The following is a 16332-nucleotide window of genomic DNA, read 5'->3' as shown; positions in this document are numbered from 1 at the left end:
TTAGTAGTTTCTTAATTTACATCAATATTTAGTAGTTTCTTTAATTTACATCAATATTTAGTAGTTTCTTAATTTACATCAATATTTAGTAGTTTCTTTAATTTACATCAATATTTAGTAGTTTCTTAATTTACATCAATATTTACTAGTTTCTTTAATTTACATCAATATTTAGTAGTTTCTTTAATTTACATCAATATTTAGTAGTTTCTTAATTTACATCAATATTTAGTAGTTTCTTTAATTTACATCAATATTTAGTAGTTTCTTAATTTACATCAATATTTAGTAGTTTCTTTAATTTACATCAATATTTAGTAGTTTCTTAATTTACATCAATATTTAGTAGTTTCTTTAATTTACATCAATATTTAGTAGTTTCTTCAATTTACATCAATATTTAGTAGTTTCTTAATTTACATCAATATTTACTAGTTTCTTTAATTTACATCAATATTTACTAGTTTCTTTAATTTACATCAATATTTAGTGGTTTCTTAATTTACATCAATATTTAGTAGTTTCTTAAATTACATCAATATTTTGTAGTTTCTTTAATTTACATCAATATTTAGTAGTTTCTTTAATTTACATCAATATTTAGTAGTTTCTTAATTTACATCAATATTTAGTAGTTTCTTAATTTACATCAATATTTAGTAGTTTCTTAATTTACATCAATATTTACTAGTTTCTTTAATTTACATCAATATTTAGTAGTTTCTTAATTTACATCAATATTTACTAGTTTCTTTAATTTACATCAATATTTAGTGGTTTCTTAATTTACATCAATATTTAGTAGTTTCTTAAATTACATCAGTATTTTGCAGTTTCTTTAATTTACATCAATATTTAGTAGTTTCTTTAATTTACATCAATATTTAGTAGTTTCTTAATTTACATCAATATTTAGTAGTTTCTTTAATTTACATCAATATTTAGTAGTTTCTTAATTTACATCAATATTTAGTAGTTTCTTTAATTTACATCAATATTTAGTAGTTTCTTCAATTTACATCAATATTTAGTAGTTTCTTAATTTACATCAATATTTACTAGTTTCTTTAATTTACATCAATATTTAGTGGTTTCTTAATTTACATCAATATTTAGTAGTTTCTTAAATTACATCAATATTTTGTAGTTTCTTTAATTTACATCAATATTTAGTAGTTTCTTTAATTTACATCAATATTTAGTAGTTTCTTAATTTACATCAATATTTAGTAGTTTCTTAATTTACATCAATATTTAGTAGTTTCTTAATTTACATCAATATTTACTAGTTTCTTTAATTTACATCAATATTTAGTAGTTTCTTAATTTACATCAATATTTACTAGTTTCTTTAATTTACATCAATATTTAGTGGTTTCTTAATTTACATCAATATTTAGTAGTTTCTTAAATTACATCAATATTTTGTAGTTTCTTTAATTTACATCAATATTTAGTAGTTTCTTTAATTTACATCAATATTTAGTAGTTTCTTAATTTACATCAATATTTAGTAGTTTCTTAATTTACATCAATATTTAGTAGTTTCTTAATTTACATCAATATTTACTAGTTTCTTTAATTTACATCAATATTTAGTAGTTTCTTAATTTACATCAATATTTACTAGTTTCTTTAATTTACATCAATATTTAGTGGTTTCTTAATTTACATCAATATTTAGTAGTTTCTTAAATTACATCAATATTTTGTAGTTTCTTTAATTTACATCAATATTTAGTAGTTTCTTTAATTTACATCAATATTTAGTAGTTTCTTAATTTACATCAATATTTAGTAGTTTCTTTAATTTACATCAATATTTAGTAGTTTCTTAATTTACATCAATATTTAGTAGTTTCTTTAATTTACATCAATATTTAGTAGTTTCTTTAATTTACATCAATATTTAGTAGTTTCTTAATTTACATCAATATTTACTAGTTTCTTTAATTTACATCAATATTTACTAGTTTCTTTAATTTACATCAATATTTAGTAGTTTCTTTAATTTACATCAATATTTAGTAGTTTCTTAATTTACATCAATATTTAGTAGTTTCTTTAATTTACATCAATATTTAGTAGTTTCTTAATTTACATCAATATTTAGTAGTTTCTTTAATTTACATCAATATTTACTAGTTTCTTTAATTTACATCAATATTTAGTAGTTTCTTAATTTACATCAATATTTACTAGTTTCTTTAATTTACATCAATATTTAGTAGTTTCTTAATTTACATCAATATTTACTAGTTTCTTTAATTTACATCAATATTTAGTAGTTTCTTAATTTACATCAATATTTACTAGTTTCTTTAATTTACATCAATATTTAGTAGTTTCTTAATTTACATCAATATTTACTAGTTTCTTTAATTTACATCAATATTTAGTAGTTTCTTAATTTACATCAATATTTACTAGTTTCTTTAATTTACATCAATATTTAGTAGTTTCTTTAATTTACATCAATATTTAGTAGTTTCTTTAATTTACATCAATATTTAGTAGTTTCTTTAATTTACATCAATATTTAGTAGTTTCTTAATTTACATCAATATTTAGTAGTTTCTTAATTTACATCAATATTTACTAGTTTCTTTAATTTACATCAATATTTAGTAGTTTCTTAATTTACATCAATATTTACTAGTTTCTTTAATTTACATCAATATTTAGTAGTTTCTTAATTTACATCAATATTTACTAGTTTCTTTAATTTACATCAATATTTAGTAGTTTCTTAATTTACATCAATATTTACTAGTTTCTTTAATTTACATCAATATTTAGTAGTTTCTTTAATTTACATCAATATTTAGTAGTTTCTTTAATTTACATCAATATGTAGAAGTTTCTTAATTTACATCAATATTTACTAGTTTCTTTAATTTACATCAATATTTAGTAGTTTCTTAATTTACATCAATATTTAGTAGTTTCTTTAATTTACATCAATATTTAGTAGTTTCTTAATTTACATCAATATTTACTAGTTTCTTTAATTTACATCAATATTTAGTAGTTTCTTAATTTACATCAATATTTAGTAGTTTCTTTAATTTACATCAATATTTAGTAGTTTCTTTAATTTACATCAATATTTAGTAGTTTCTTAATTTACATCAATATTTAGTAGTTTCTTAATTTACATCAATATTTAGTAGTTTCTTAATTTACATCAATATTTAGTAGTTTCTTTAATTTACATCAATATTTAGTAGTTTCTTTAATTTACATCAATATTTAGTAGTTTCTTTAATTTACATCAATATTCTTCTCGTGGGTCGGTGGTTCTTCCCGGGGTTTTCCAGGGTTCTTCCTCCACCAATTATACTGGCCGCCATGTATAGCCTATCTTGTGCTGAAAAATGGCGTTAAACCCTACAACAACAACAACAACTACATCAATATTTACTAGTTTCTTTAATTTACATCAATATTTAGTAGTTTCTTAATTTACATCAATATTTACTAGTTTCTTTAATTTACATCAATATTTAGTAGTTTCTTTAATTTACATCAATATTTAGTAGTTTCTTTAATTTACATCAATATTTAGTAGTTTCTTTAATTTACATCAATATTTAGTAGTTTCTTTAATTTACATCAATATTTAGTAGTTTCTTAATTTACATCAATATTTAGTAGTTTCTTAATTTACATCAATATTTAGTAGTTTCTTTAATTTACATCAATATTTAGTAGTTTCTTAATTTACATCAATATTTAGTAGTTTCTTTAATTTACATCAATATTTAGTAGTTTCTTTAATTTACATCAATATTTAGTAGTTTCTTTAATTTACATCAATATTTAGTAGTTTCTTTAATTTACATCAATATTTAGTAGTTTCTTAATTTACATCAATATTTACTAGTTTCTTTAATTTACATCAATATTTAGTAGTTTCTTAATTTACATCAATATTTAGTAGTTTCTTTAATTTACATCAATATTTAGTAGTTTCTTTAATTTACATCAATATTTAGTAGTTTCTTTAATTTACATCAATATGTAGTAGTTTCTTAATTTACATCAATATTTACTAGTTTCTTTAATTTACATCAATATTTAGTAGTTTCTTAATTTACATCAATATTTACTAGTTTCTTTAATTTACATCAATATTTAGTAGTTTCTTAATTTACATCAATATTTACTAGTTTCTTTAATTTACATCAATATTTAGTAGTTTCTTAATTTACATCAATATTTAGTAGTTTCTTTAATTTACATCAATATTTAGTAGTTTCTTTAATTTACATCAATATTTAGTAGTTTCTTAATTTACATCAATATTTAGTAGTTTCTTAATTTACATCAATATTTAGTAGTTTCTTAATTTACATCAATATTTAGTAGTTTCTTTAATTTACATCAATATTTAGTAGTTTCTTTAATTTACATCAATATTTAGTAGTTTCTTAATTTACATCAATATTTACTAGTTTCTTTAATTTACATCAATATTTAGTAGTTTCTTAATTTACATCAATATTTACTAGTTTCTTTAATTTACATCAATATTTACTAGTTTCTTTAATTTACATCAATATTTAGTAGTTTCTTTAATTTACATCAATATTTAGTAGTTTCTTTAATTTACATCAATATTTAGTAGTTTCTTTAATTTACATCAATATTTAGTAGTTTTTTAATTTACATCAATATTTAGTAGTTTCTTAATTTACATCAATATTTAGTAGTTTCTTTAATTTACATCAATATTTCTTAGGGCATCTGCTTATCATTTACTGTCTTTTAAAACCAATATGACAATTTAAATACCCCCACCCCATAAATCAATATAACTCAATGCAACAGTGTACATTTATTCATTTATACAACTTTATCTCTCTCTGTTACAAATGCAAATACTTTAAGGTGTATGTCTCTTTCTTTTTACACAATGCATTTAAGCCATATGACAAATACATGCAGCAGAAACTAAACATTATAATTCATTTTATCTCAGCGATGGAATTTCCTAGATTATAATCTTGCAATTACAAACAGGTAAAAATATTTACGAATCAAATGCCACTTTAAATCAATTATTTTTAATTACATTTATTAAACATTTTAATTCTTTGGTCATTATGAATATTTTTCCTTTTTACCAGTTAATTCCTATTTTGTCCAGTAATTCCCTTTGTGTTTGTTTTGTTCTGGTAAGTCTAGTTACCCCTTTTTAATTACGTGTAAATTAGAATGAATTAAACATTGTCAAAATAAAGTGCAACTCAAATGGATATGAGCTTTGCACCATCCCAGTGACTATGTTTGGGCTAGGCTGTTATTGTACCATCCCAGTGACTATGTTTGGGCTAGGCTGTTATTGCACCATCCCAGTGGCTGTGTTTGGGCTAGGCTGTTATTGCATCATCCCAGTGACTATGTTTGGGCTAGGCTGTTATTGCATCATCCCAGTGGCTGTGTTTGGGATAGGCTGTTACTGCATCATCCCAGTGATTATGTTTGGGCTAGGCTGTTATTGCATCATCCCAGTGACTATGTTTGGGCTAGGCTGTTATTGCATCATCCCAGTGACTATGTTTGGGCTAGGCTGCTATTGCATCATCCCAGTGGCTGTGTTTGGGCTAGGCTCCAATTGCATCATCCCAGTGACTGTGTTTGGGCTAGGCTGTTATTGCATCATCCCAGTGGCTCTGTTTGGGCTAGGCTGTTATTGCATCATCCCAGTGACTATGTTTGGGCTAGGCTGTTATTGCATCCTCCCAGTGGCTGTGTTTGGGCTAGGCTGTTACTGCATCATCCCAGTGGCTGTGTTTGGGCTAGGCTGTTAATGCATCATCCCAGTGACTGTGTTTGGGCTAGGTTGTTATTGCATTAGGTTTTCTTCTCATTTAAATTATGTGCAAAATTTGCATTTTCTGGGTTATACTTCCAGGTGTCTGCTCTATAAATCATCCAAGGAAACTTTAATGAAATGAAAGGAAATGTCTATCAGATATACCTTATTTAGCTACTTTATTGTTTGTATTGTATGATTTGATACTATATGAATATCATTTGGACAAAGTATAACATACCTTTCTGATGTGGTCTCTGATTTAATGAGCTGTATGCATGGTCTTCATTATTTGTATATGGATGAAGTGCATCATATGTACCAGTATCAGACGATCTATAAATATAGTAATAATAATAATTGATGTTGTTATTTGTAATACAGTTTAGTAATAAGAAATATATTAATGTACATATTATTTTGCTAACAATAATCCAAACTGTTATAAAATTCTACTGATAAAAACTGTAATAATTATAAATAAGCAACAGAAAATAATGAACAGCAATGGAAAGGAAATAATTTGTGTAAAGAACAAATGTTATATATATATCTTTCAGTTTCAGGTTTTCAATTATCTGGATTATTTTCATGTATACAATGTAAGGGCTGTTCCATTTAAACATACATGGTACCCAGGGATGGCTGTTTTTTAAATATATATGCCAAGGTACTTTGATTTCACAGAGTTCATATTAAAATGATAAGAAATTTGTACACTGCATCTATGGGTGCATACCTGACTTTCAAATTGCCTTCCCTGATCCACATCTATGTTTTAATGGAACAGCCCTAAGCAGTCTACAATAAATATCTAGCATATGCATCTACATGTGATATTTACTGTGCAACCTTATTGTACTTTTAATATCAATACCTTATTGTACTTTTAATATCAATACCTTACTGTACTTTTAATATCAATACCTTATTGTACTTTTAATATCAATACCTTACTGTACTTTTAATATCAATACCTTACTGTACTTTTAATATCAATACCTTACTGTACTTTTAATATCAATACCTTACTGTACTTTTAATATCAATACCTTACTGTACTTTTAATATCAATACCTTATTGTCTTTTATTTAACTCTAGGCCATGAATTGCTGGATTTTCCAAGTAATGTAGTTGTAATAGTTCACTGGAGTGAGATACAATAACTAAATTCACTGACACATCAATAACAAAATAATCAAAAAATTCCAAGTTATTCTTTAATAGTTGCTTACGTGGTTGAGTATAGAATATGGTTACCTCCTGATAGTGGCAACTCAAGTTCAAATTCAGCATGGAGTGAATTATTTTTTTAAATTTGCTATTTTACTTTTATTTGTGAAGGAGAATTATATAACTGTTATATTTTCTTTCCGAATTAATGACAAAATACAATAGAACATAAATGGTAAACATCAGACATACCAAGTGATCAAGTAAGAAAACTGCTACTTCAATCTGTTATACAGTAGAAACTGCTAGCCAATACTTTTAAGCATAGAATTATAAAACATTTGCTTGCTATCAGTGAATAATGGATATATTTCAAATCGTGAGTGGAAAACTTAAGTATTTTCACTCACTTGATGAAATATATCCATTATTCACTCATTTTAAGCAAATATCCTCTAACTAAACCTAATTTAGAAAAATACCTTATGTTTTCACTTTCATTCGTTTCCCCTGCCATATCTGAAAACAATATATGGGGAAAATTATTTTTTTGCATTAAACTGCACTTATTACAAACCTACCCATGACAATTTCTGAATCAATTCCACAACCTTTTGTCACAAAACATTGGCATTCAAATAACAAAGAGATTAGTTTGAATATTGAGCTTTCAATAGCAGAACTCCATCTTTAATAAGTACATTTCCATGCAAAAGATATGGAAAATGCCTCTTGTCTTGAATCAAAATCTACACTAAAATGTACCATCAACAGATGGGAATATGATGCATACTATAATATTCTCCATGTACATCACAGTAGTAGAGGAGCCCCGAGTGGCCAAGCAGACTAAAGTGCTCTCCGTTACGGATGACTGCCATCTCACCTCTGTCTGGGTGGGTTTGAGTCTAGGATTCGGCCAATGTGGGTATGTGAGAAAGCTTGCCAGTAGCTTCTCATGGGTCGGTGGTTCTTCCTGGGATTTTCCTGGATTCTTCCTCCACCATTAATAATCCCCATCATGCATAGCCTATCGTGTGCTTAAAAGTGGCATTAAACCCCACAACAACAACAACAATAATAAATTAGTAAATATTATCTGTGAGTCAATTTGTGAAACAGTACTTCAGATATGTTGATTTTTTAAATGAGAACCTTTTATATTTTGTACATTCTTTACATACTGTTTACAAAAGCCTCTGAACCTTTCTGAAAAATACAAAAATAGACTTTAAACAGAAGAGTGTGAATAGCAATACTATAATCAAGTAAAGGATTACGGGCATAAAATACAGTTTTATCCTATTTCTGGCAAAGTAAATTCCGTAGATATTGTCAAAAGGCTGCATATCAGTTTGCACACATGGAAGTTTTGCATCAAGCTATTACTATTCTTCACCTTCCTATCTTTGAATGAGAGGCAGCATGCCTGGTGGCTTCTACCAAGTTAAAAAGTGCAATAAAGCACACAGGACCAAAGCTAGCTGATTATATAAATACAGTGTGAAACAAGCAGTGAAAATTGCATTAGAAATGGAAGTCAGCGATGGAAATTAACATGAGATTTTATGCAACTTTAATCAAAAATACTTTTAAAAAACATGACTCATATATTTAACATCAATCTTAACTTCATTTTACAATTATTTTGCATTTACCCTGACCTACTTATGGCTATTTAATGGCATTATCTAAAGTGTCATTCAAGTGTTCAACATTCAGGATAATTCTAGAACATGCTCTATTAGATTACGAACAAAATCAGATGTTACTTACCTTGAAGATCTAGATATGGATTTTTATCTTTTTCTCCACCTGTATTAATTGTAGTGTACCCTTCCATGTTAGTTCCTTCAGTTGTTGTAGACCTATAGTTTATATTTAAAATATAAATGTGAGAACAAACTGGAAACAATGCCCTTTCAGTTTATGCTAAATAATAAGGATTTTTTTTACTTAACAAGGTTATTATTCATTAAATTAACCTTGCAATTTCTCTGTTTGAAGAAACTGTTGATATCCAGGGATATATTTATACTCCAATATGATAATAAAGTGCAAGTAATTGCAAGTACAGAAATTAATAGATATTCAATTTGTAGCTAAAAATTAAATATATTATTTCTGTATGCATTTAAAAACAGAACATTATGACCAAGATGAACTTTTGGAAATTAAGGGAAATCATCCTTTCTCATCATTGTCTCATTTTGTATAAAGCAAATAATTTTGCTCTAAGAGATATAAAGGAAACACAAGTTTGCCATATTTTGACCTAAACAAGTCTTGTTTATATTTGTTGATATGAAATTAAACTTGACTTGCTTACATTTGCTCATATCAAAGAAAATGAAGCATAAATATATTCACATAAAGAATGAACAAAATATCAAATGTTCTATAGCAAACAAACTTAAACAAGTTGAAACAAGTTTATTAATTAAGCTGTATATAAAATGCACTGTATTCTGTTCTCATTTAAATGATAACTTTCAGATAAAATTGCATAAAATGCAACACATAGGGTACAAAACACAATATTTATACAACCATTTTGCAACCACATACTACAAATTAATGTAATAGATTACCATGCTAATGTTATGAATATTTACTTTATTTGTTGGCTTCCTTTAATGATTATATATTATATACATTTGTATTTTATACATGACCTAAGTCCAAAATCAAGTTAACTATGTACCTGAATAAAGACATTGATTTCATAAAAAAAATTAATGCATAGCTGGATATTTCTTTATGATTGTGTGGTTCATATTCAGATCATTATTAATGTAAACAATATGGTCTTAATCTGAGTCTAGGCCACTGGTAATCCCCTTGGAAGACCTGGTCTACCTGATGTTGGCCATGTTCTTCATTATAATTTTACTAAGTGACCCTGCCTTGTTGATAACTTAGAAAGTTCTTGAAATGAACATTTGTCCCTCATCCTGGTTCTGTTTTTGAATCATTGCTTTCTATAAATTGTTGCTTAATTGAGAAATTACTCATTCTTGAATTAACATCTTGAAGCAGAATCAGTCTTATCATTTTGTCCACATTTTGACTTTGGTGAAATTATTTATTCAAATTATTATTCACTGGAAATACAAAGTGCTTGTCAATAATATTATCGGACAGGAACATTAATTTGGAATTATAGTGAATTCAGACAAATACATTTTTTGATTATATTATTGAGATACAGGAAAAGATTCCTAGCACATTGCCATAATCCAGGATATTGGCATACTACCACATTTGAGACTACAGGCACACTAACACATTCAATATTGTAAATTATTTAGGAACTTTATACTTTTGGACTTGTGATACAAATTTCTGAACTACATGGGATTCAGTGACAATACTGTAAATTTTACATTTTCATTTTGAATTTTAGCAATATTAATTATTTGTTAAATTTTACAAAACTTGATGGTTTTTGCTCTTTTCTGTTACTTAGTTTAAGACCATAATGTCATAACAATGATATGTAGTCACTGTATATAAAGAACGTGAACAATAAAAAAAGAGATCTGTACAAAAACAAACTTATGGAAACTGAATCAAATTAATTAAGCTTTAAATAAAATGCACTATACTATGTGCTCATGTAACAGGCAAGTTCAGAGAAAAATTGCATAACAATGCATATATGGACAAAGTACAATTATGATTTTTTTTTCAAGCACTGGTACTACAAATTTATGTACTAGGTTGCTTTCATACATGGTAATATATCTTTAAGAATTATCTCTAAATAGAGCAATCAGTACCTTAAAATAAGTTTGGGGTTTAAAATATTTAAAAACGTAACTAAGAAAACTGAATTCATAGTTAAATTTCTACTATTTAAGTCAGCCTTTTGCAATATATTGTTGAGCTCCAAATTTACCACGCTCTCTTCTTAACATAAATGACACGTAATTTGTATATTATACACAGGAATAAGACAAATTGGGGTCTAATATAGTTTTGATAGACATGTTGAGAACAATGTGGTGAATTCAAAATGACACTAGTGACAAAAATATATTCAAGTCAACTTTTGTTTTTGTTTCACCTTGATACATTCATAAAAATGCAATTTCGGTGAAAACAATTTTCTAGAGATACTATGAAGATCACTAAACACAAGGAATTTTCTTTTTACTGCTTGGAAGAAACATAAAAGGTTGATGCAAAATTTTGTTTTTCTTTACTTCATTTTATTAAACATTTTACATAAAATTATTATTGCACTTGAATTTTCTACATTTATTGGAAATAGCATATATCTGTCCTTTATTTTTCAAGAATCATTTTGCCACTTGTAAATTTAATCAGCCCTGGTTCAAGTTTTTTGCATTAACTGCAAAATGCATACAGGCTGTATTAATATGTATATTGCAGCATCTAATTACACTACTAAGTTCATAGATAGACATAAAGCAAGTCGTAATGATAAATGTAAAGAAAAAAAAAATGGAATAAAAGCAAAAGATATACCAAAAGATGACAAATAAATAAATGATTGAAAGATTGATATGATCAAGGAATTTTCTTTTTGTGATTCTGAGTTGGAAAAGAAACCATTCTGTTAATTATATATATATATATATATATATATATATATATATATATATATATATATATATATATATATTGGCAATGACTTTATGACTTATTTCTGTAACAATTTTATTTATTTCTGGCCACCATATTCATGTCATTCTATCCATTTATCAATTTGCCAATAAGATTAGCTAATTCAGTATGAAATAGATATGATCCTAGCACATTCAACAAAGAATGGAGAGAAGAAGAACCAATATAAAAAACACATTTACTTTTTGTACTTCAAAGTGAAATGATTACATTGATTTTGCTTTAGCAGTTCTGATTCAGCTTAAAGTATCCATTTTACAAAAGATGAAACTAAATTTGCCTTATTGTTCCATAATCTTAATGCAATGTGTTCTGTCTTCTATCAGTAAAAAAAAAAATCACTTATGATGCATTGCTATTGCAGGTCGCATTATATATTGCTTGCTGCAACACCTTATATGCATTTTTTAGATTTCATCACGTGTTATACATGCATGATTCAATACTTGATGAGCATTATTGCAGAATATGTACAGATTAATTTTAAGAATACTGTATGGTATGTAATACAACCACCTGTTCTCCCCATCTGAATAAAGTGGAAAAAGTAATTATAATTACTGAGATAAACTGTGCCACTCTACCTAATAAAACCAATTTCCAGCAATACAAAAGAAGACTGTTTCTTCTATTCTAACTACCAAGTACAGAAATCATCACGGGTTAATTTTTATAAAAAAAATATTTCAAATTAGCCACTGTGGTTGCAATACTGGGAGACAAAAAAAGACCAGCACCATTTTGATTTTGGATCTAACAGACATCATTAGAAGTCTTTTGATGAAAATCCCACAAGAATATGACGTTCATGAGGAAAAGTGATAAGAACAACATTTAGGATGACTGCCATGACTGTAACACTGGATGTTGGATTGCCACCATCACAGTTAGGACCAATCTGATATCATTAAAAGTCTTCTTGTGAAAATCAGATGACCATATGGTTTTTGATTTAGGACGAGCAACAGTTGTAAGCTAGTCACTGTGGTGGCCATATTGAAGATCATTTCAGCACTAATTTCATTTGGATAAATAAAACATCATACTTAATCTTCTGGACAAACTCCATGTTGATATGACCATCCACTGGAAGGGGATGGCAAAGACAAGAATTTTAGGTTACATGGTGTCAGAGCAGTATCATTTCCACTACATTTAAGACTAATTGTACATCATGTAATGTTTCTGAAAATGGGGCTAAAAGATGACTGGAATGATCAACAAAAGTATGACTCAGATCTTGTTATTACATTCTATTCGGGGAAACAGTGTTAACATTGTCAAGATGCCCACCTAAATGGCCATATTGAACATAAGCAGGCACCACTGACATTTAAGAGCAACAAGGCATCAGAAGAAATCATTCAGTGCTGCCCATGGTGAAATCATCCATGCAGAGGTAGCAGCAATAAAACGATTTCAAGCTTCTCTCTGAAGCAGCCAAAATAGATGTCCAAATGACACTATTTTCATTTTGGACCAACTAGACAAGATGTCCAAACGACATAATTTTCATTTTAGACCAACTAGACGTGATGTTCAAGTGACACTATTTTCATTTTGGATCAACTAAACAAGATGTCCAAGTGACAATATTTTCATTTTGGACCAACTAGACAAGATGTCCAAGTGACACTATTTTCATTTTGGACCAACTAAACAAGATGTCCAAGTGACACTATTTTCATTTTGGACCAACTAGACAGAATGTCCAAGTGACACTATTTTCATTTTGGACCAACCAGACAAGATGTCCAAGTGACACTATTTTCATTTTAGACCAACTAGACAAGATGTCCAAGTGACACTATTTTCATTTTGGACCAACTAGACAAGATGTCCAAGTGACACCATTTTCATTTTGGATCAACTAAACATGATGTCCAAGTGACACTATTTTCATTTTGGACCAACTAGACAGAATATCCAAACAACACTATTTTCATTTTGGACCAACTAGACAATGAATGAATGTATGTGTAAACATTCATGGCAATCCTCTAAGTAGCTGAGCAGGCGTAGCAGTAAGAAACAGGCTGATGGATGACAGATGATTAAAGACAACAAAATTACTTTCCTTTACATACCGACACATTTCGCTCTGACCTGATGATTTTCCTGAAAAAGGAATATCTTTTCAACAAGGGAGTGAAATTTAAAAAATGCTAAACTCACAGGTTTAATTCAAATGTATATCACATACAGCACTTCAGCCATCGTCACTGGTAATGTTGAATGGTATTCAACAGGTTAGGGTTTAAAACATTAATACTTCACTGCACAAATGTTGTTAATTACATTAATTTTATGGAAGAAGACAATTATCTTTAAAACTGATACCATCCCCTTAAAGCATTCTTGTCTTGAGCTATCCATGTCTTATAGATTCAAATACAAATTAAAATAAAAATTTCAGACAATGTTTACTTTTGATGAATTCTATCTGTTGAGAAGGTGTATGTAAAACAAAATTTTCAAACAGTCATTTACCATGTTGATTCAGAAGGACTTGTAATAAGACAGTTTTGAAGGAGTCATATTTCATGCCTGAGTGGAACTATTTTTCTTTAGGTCAACCTAGACATCATTTAGGTTTTCTGATGAAAAGGCTAAAGAAATGTTGCTACTGTAGGTTTATATGCATAGGGTAAAATAACATTACAATTTACATTGTAATATTTTGTCCACAAGATTAACATATGGATAGCTTGCTTTCAAGTCATGACCAAAGTCCAGGTAATATCCCCATTCATTATCAGCACAGCGGTTGCTGTACAACTTTAAGCAATTAAAACTTTTTGCATTTCTGAATTTTATGTAATAATTTGTATAACAATACTTCTCCAATCTTACTCAAGATCAGGTTTGACTGATTCAAAGAAAAAAGAATCACTAGAAAACGTTCATATAGTGCATTTTTTTTGTATACTGCACTAATTTCTAATCACCTAAAATGTCATACACCTGTATCAATTACAAAATGACTGAACTTTTTACTGTAAAAATGTTATTTATACTGTAAGAATGTTATAGTTAAACTGATAAATTATATCAGTTGTCAAGACTTAAATTTATATACGGTATGATGGAGTATAGAAAATTCTAAAAATGTGCCTGATACAGTCAAGGATGGTTCTGTCCAGCTATATAATTCACATCTAACTGGCCATCACATTTGAAATCATTCCATTGGAATCTATCACTCTGTAGTTTCTTGACAGATGCCAGCCTCAGCAGTTATTTAATCAGTCATACATAGCCCATGACAAATTGTGATTTTTATGTTTTCTCTCTTCTGTGCCTCCAATTTGATACACAGAATAATTATATTGTAAGTCTTATCATACAGCAACTGATACACTTTTCATTTTGGAATTTAGTATCAAGTATATGGTTTTTACTCAAGATTATTCCAGCTTTAATTCCCAAGACTATGGGCTTGTCGAGCCCTGAACGTTTGGAAACCATATGATTTGTTAACCTTTTTATTATTATATATCCTATATTTTCACAAACATATAAACTGTCCACAAACAGTAAAACTAATCAGTCCTGTACATGGACTGTCTCCAGCTAAATTTAGTAATGGTATGCTAGATTATTATTCTATCAATATCATGCCATGTAGTACATTTTATATTGTACAGAACCCTGTCATACTAGATTATTATTATATTGATATCAGGCCATGCAGTATATTTTATATCGTACAGAACCCTGTCACACTAGATTATTATTATATTGATATCATGCCATGCAGTAGAATTTTATATCGTACAGAACCCTGTCATACTAGATTATTATTATATTGATATCATGCCATGCAGTAGAATTTTATATCGTACAGAACCCTGTCATACTATATTATTATTATATTGATATCGTGCCGTGCAGTACATTTTATATCGTATAGAACCCTGTCATACTAGATTATTATTATATTGATATTGTGCCATGCAGTACATTTTATATCGTATAGAACCCTGTCATACTAGATTATTATTATATTGATATCATGCCATGCAGTAAATTTTATAATGTACAGAACCCTGTCATACTAGATTATTATTATATTGATATCGTGCCATGCAGTAAATTTTATAATGTACAGAACCCTGTCATACTAGATTATTATTATATTGATATCGTGCCATGCAGTACATTTTATATCGTACAGAACCCTGTCATACTAGATTATTATTATTATAATGATGTCATGTAGTACATTTTATATCGTACAGAACCCTGTCATACTAGATTATTATTATACTGATATCATGCCATGCAGTACATTTTATATCCTGGTCTTGATGCACATTATGCATCACTGACAAGTAAATAAACACAAGCATGAATATAATTTTAGACAAAATTTCTGGTTAAGGATTTGTGATGTGATTTGATGTGATTTGAATTTTTTACATAGCTTTAACAATTGTTCAGTCATATCGCTATGCTGTCTGCAATGTGGCAGTTTATAGTGATGTCTAGCACTGGGGCATTATGCCGCAAACACGTAGCATGATGTCCCACCCAGTCACATTATCCTGACACCGGGCCGACTAGTCCTAACACTAACCTCTTAATGCTGAGCGCCAAGCGAGGCAGCTGTTAGTACCATTTTTGTAAGTCTTTGGTATTGATTCGGCCAGGGATCGAACCCATGACCTACCGCATCTGAGGC

At 27.9% G+C, this 16332-nt stretch overlaps 1 protein-coding gene across 1 annotated transcript in view; it reads right to left on the bottom strand.

Annotated features, from left to right (window-relative positions):
• LOC149772627 (cell adhesion molecule DSCAM-like) overlaps positions 1 to 16332 on the bottom strand; it is a 73734-nt gene that overhangs the window by 4913 nt on the left and 52489 nt on the right. Inside the window, exons 11-14 of the mRNA XM_089947562.1 lie at positions 13736 to 13766; positions 8772 to 8863; positions 7478 to 7514; positions 6063 to 6157 (exon numbers count right to left, since the gene is read on the bottom strand). Of these exons, the coding sequence (XP_089803688.1) occupies positions 6063 to 6157; positions 7478 to 7514; positions 8772 to 8863; positions 13736 to 13766 (255 nt within the window). The remainder of the gene's footprint in view (positions 1 to 6062; positions 6158 to 7477; positions 7515 to 8771; positions 8864 to 13735; positions 13767 to 16332) is intronic.

Source organism: Sinohyriopsis cumingii, unplaced genomic scaffold (genome assembly GCF_028554795.1).
Source record: "Sinohyriopsis cumingii isolate HCF-2022 unplaced genomic scaffold, ASM2855479v2 utg001339l, whole genome shotgun sequence".
Lineage (NCBI taxonomy): Eukaryota > Metazoa > Mollusca > Bivalvia > Unionida > Unionidae > Sinohyriopsis > Sinohyriopsis cumingii.
The sequence above is the reverse complement of the archived record's forward strand: the minus strand, read 5'-3'. Positions and strand labels throughout refer to the sequence as shown.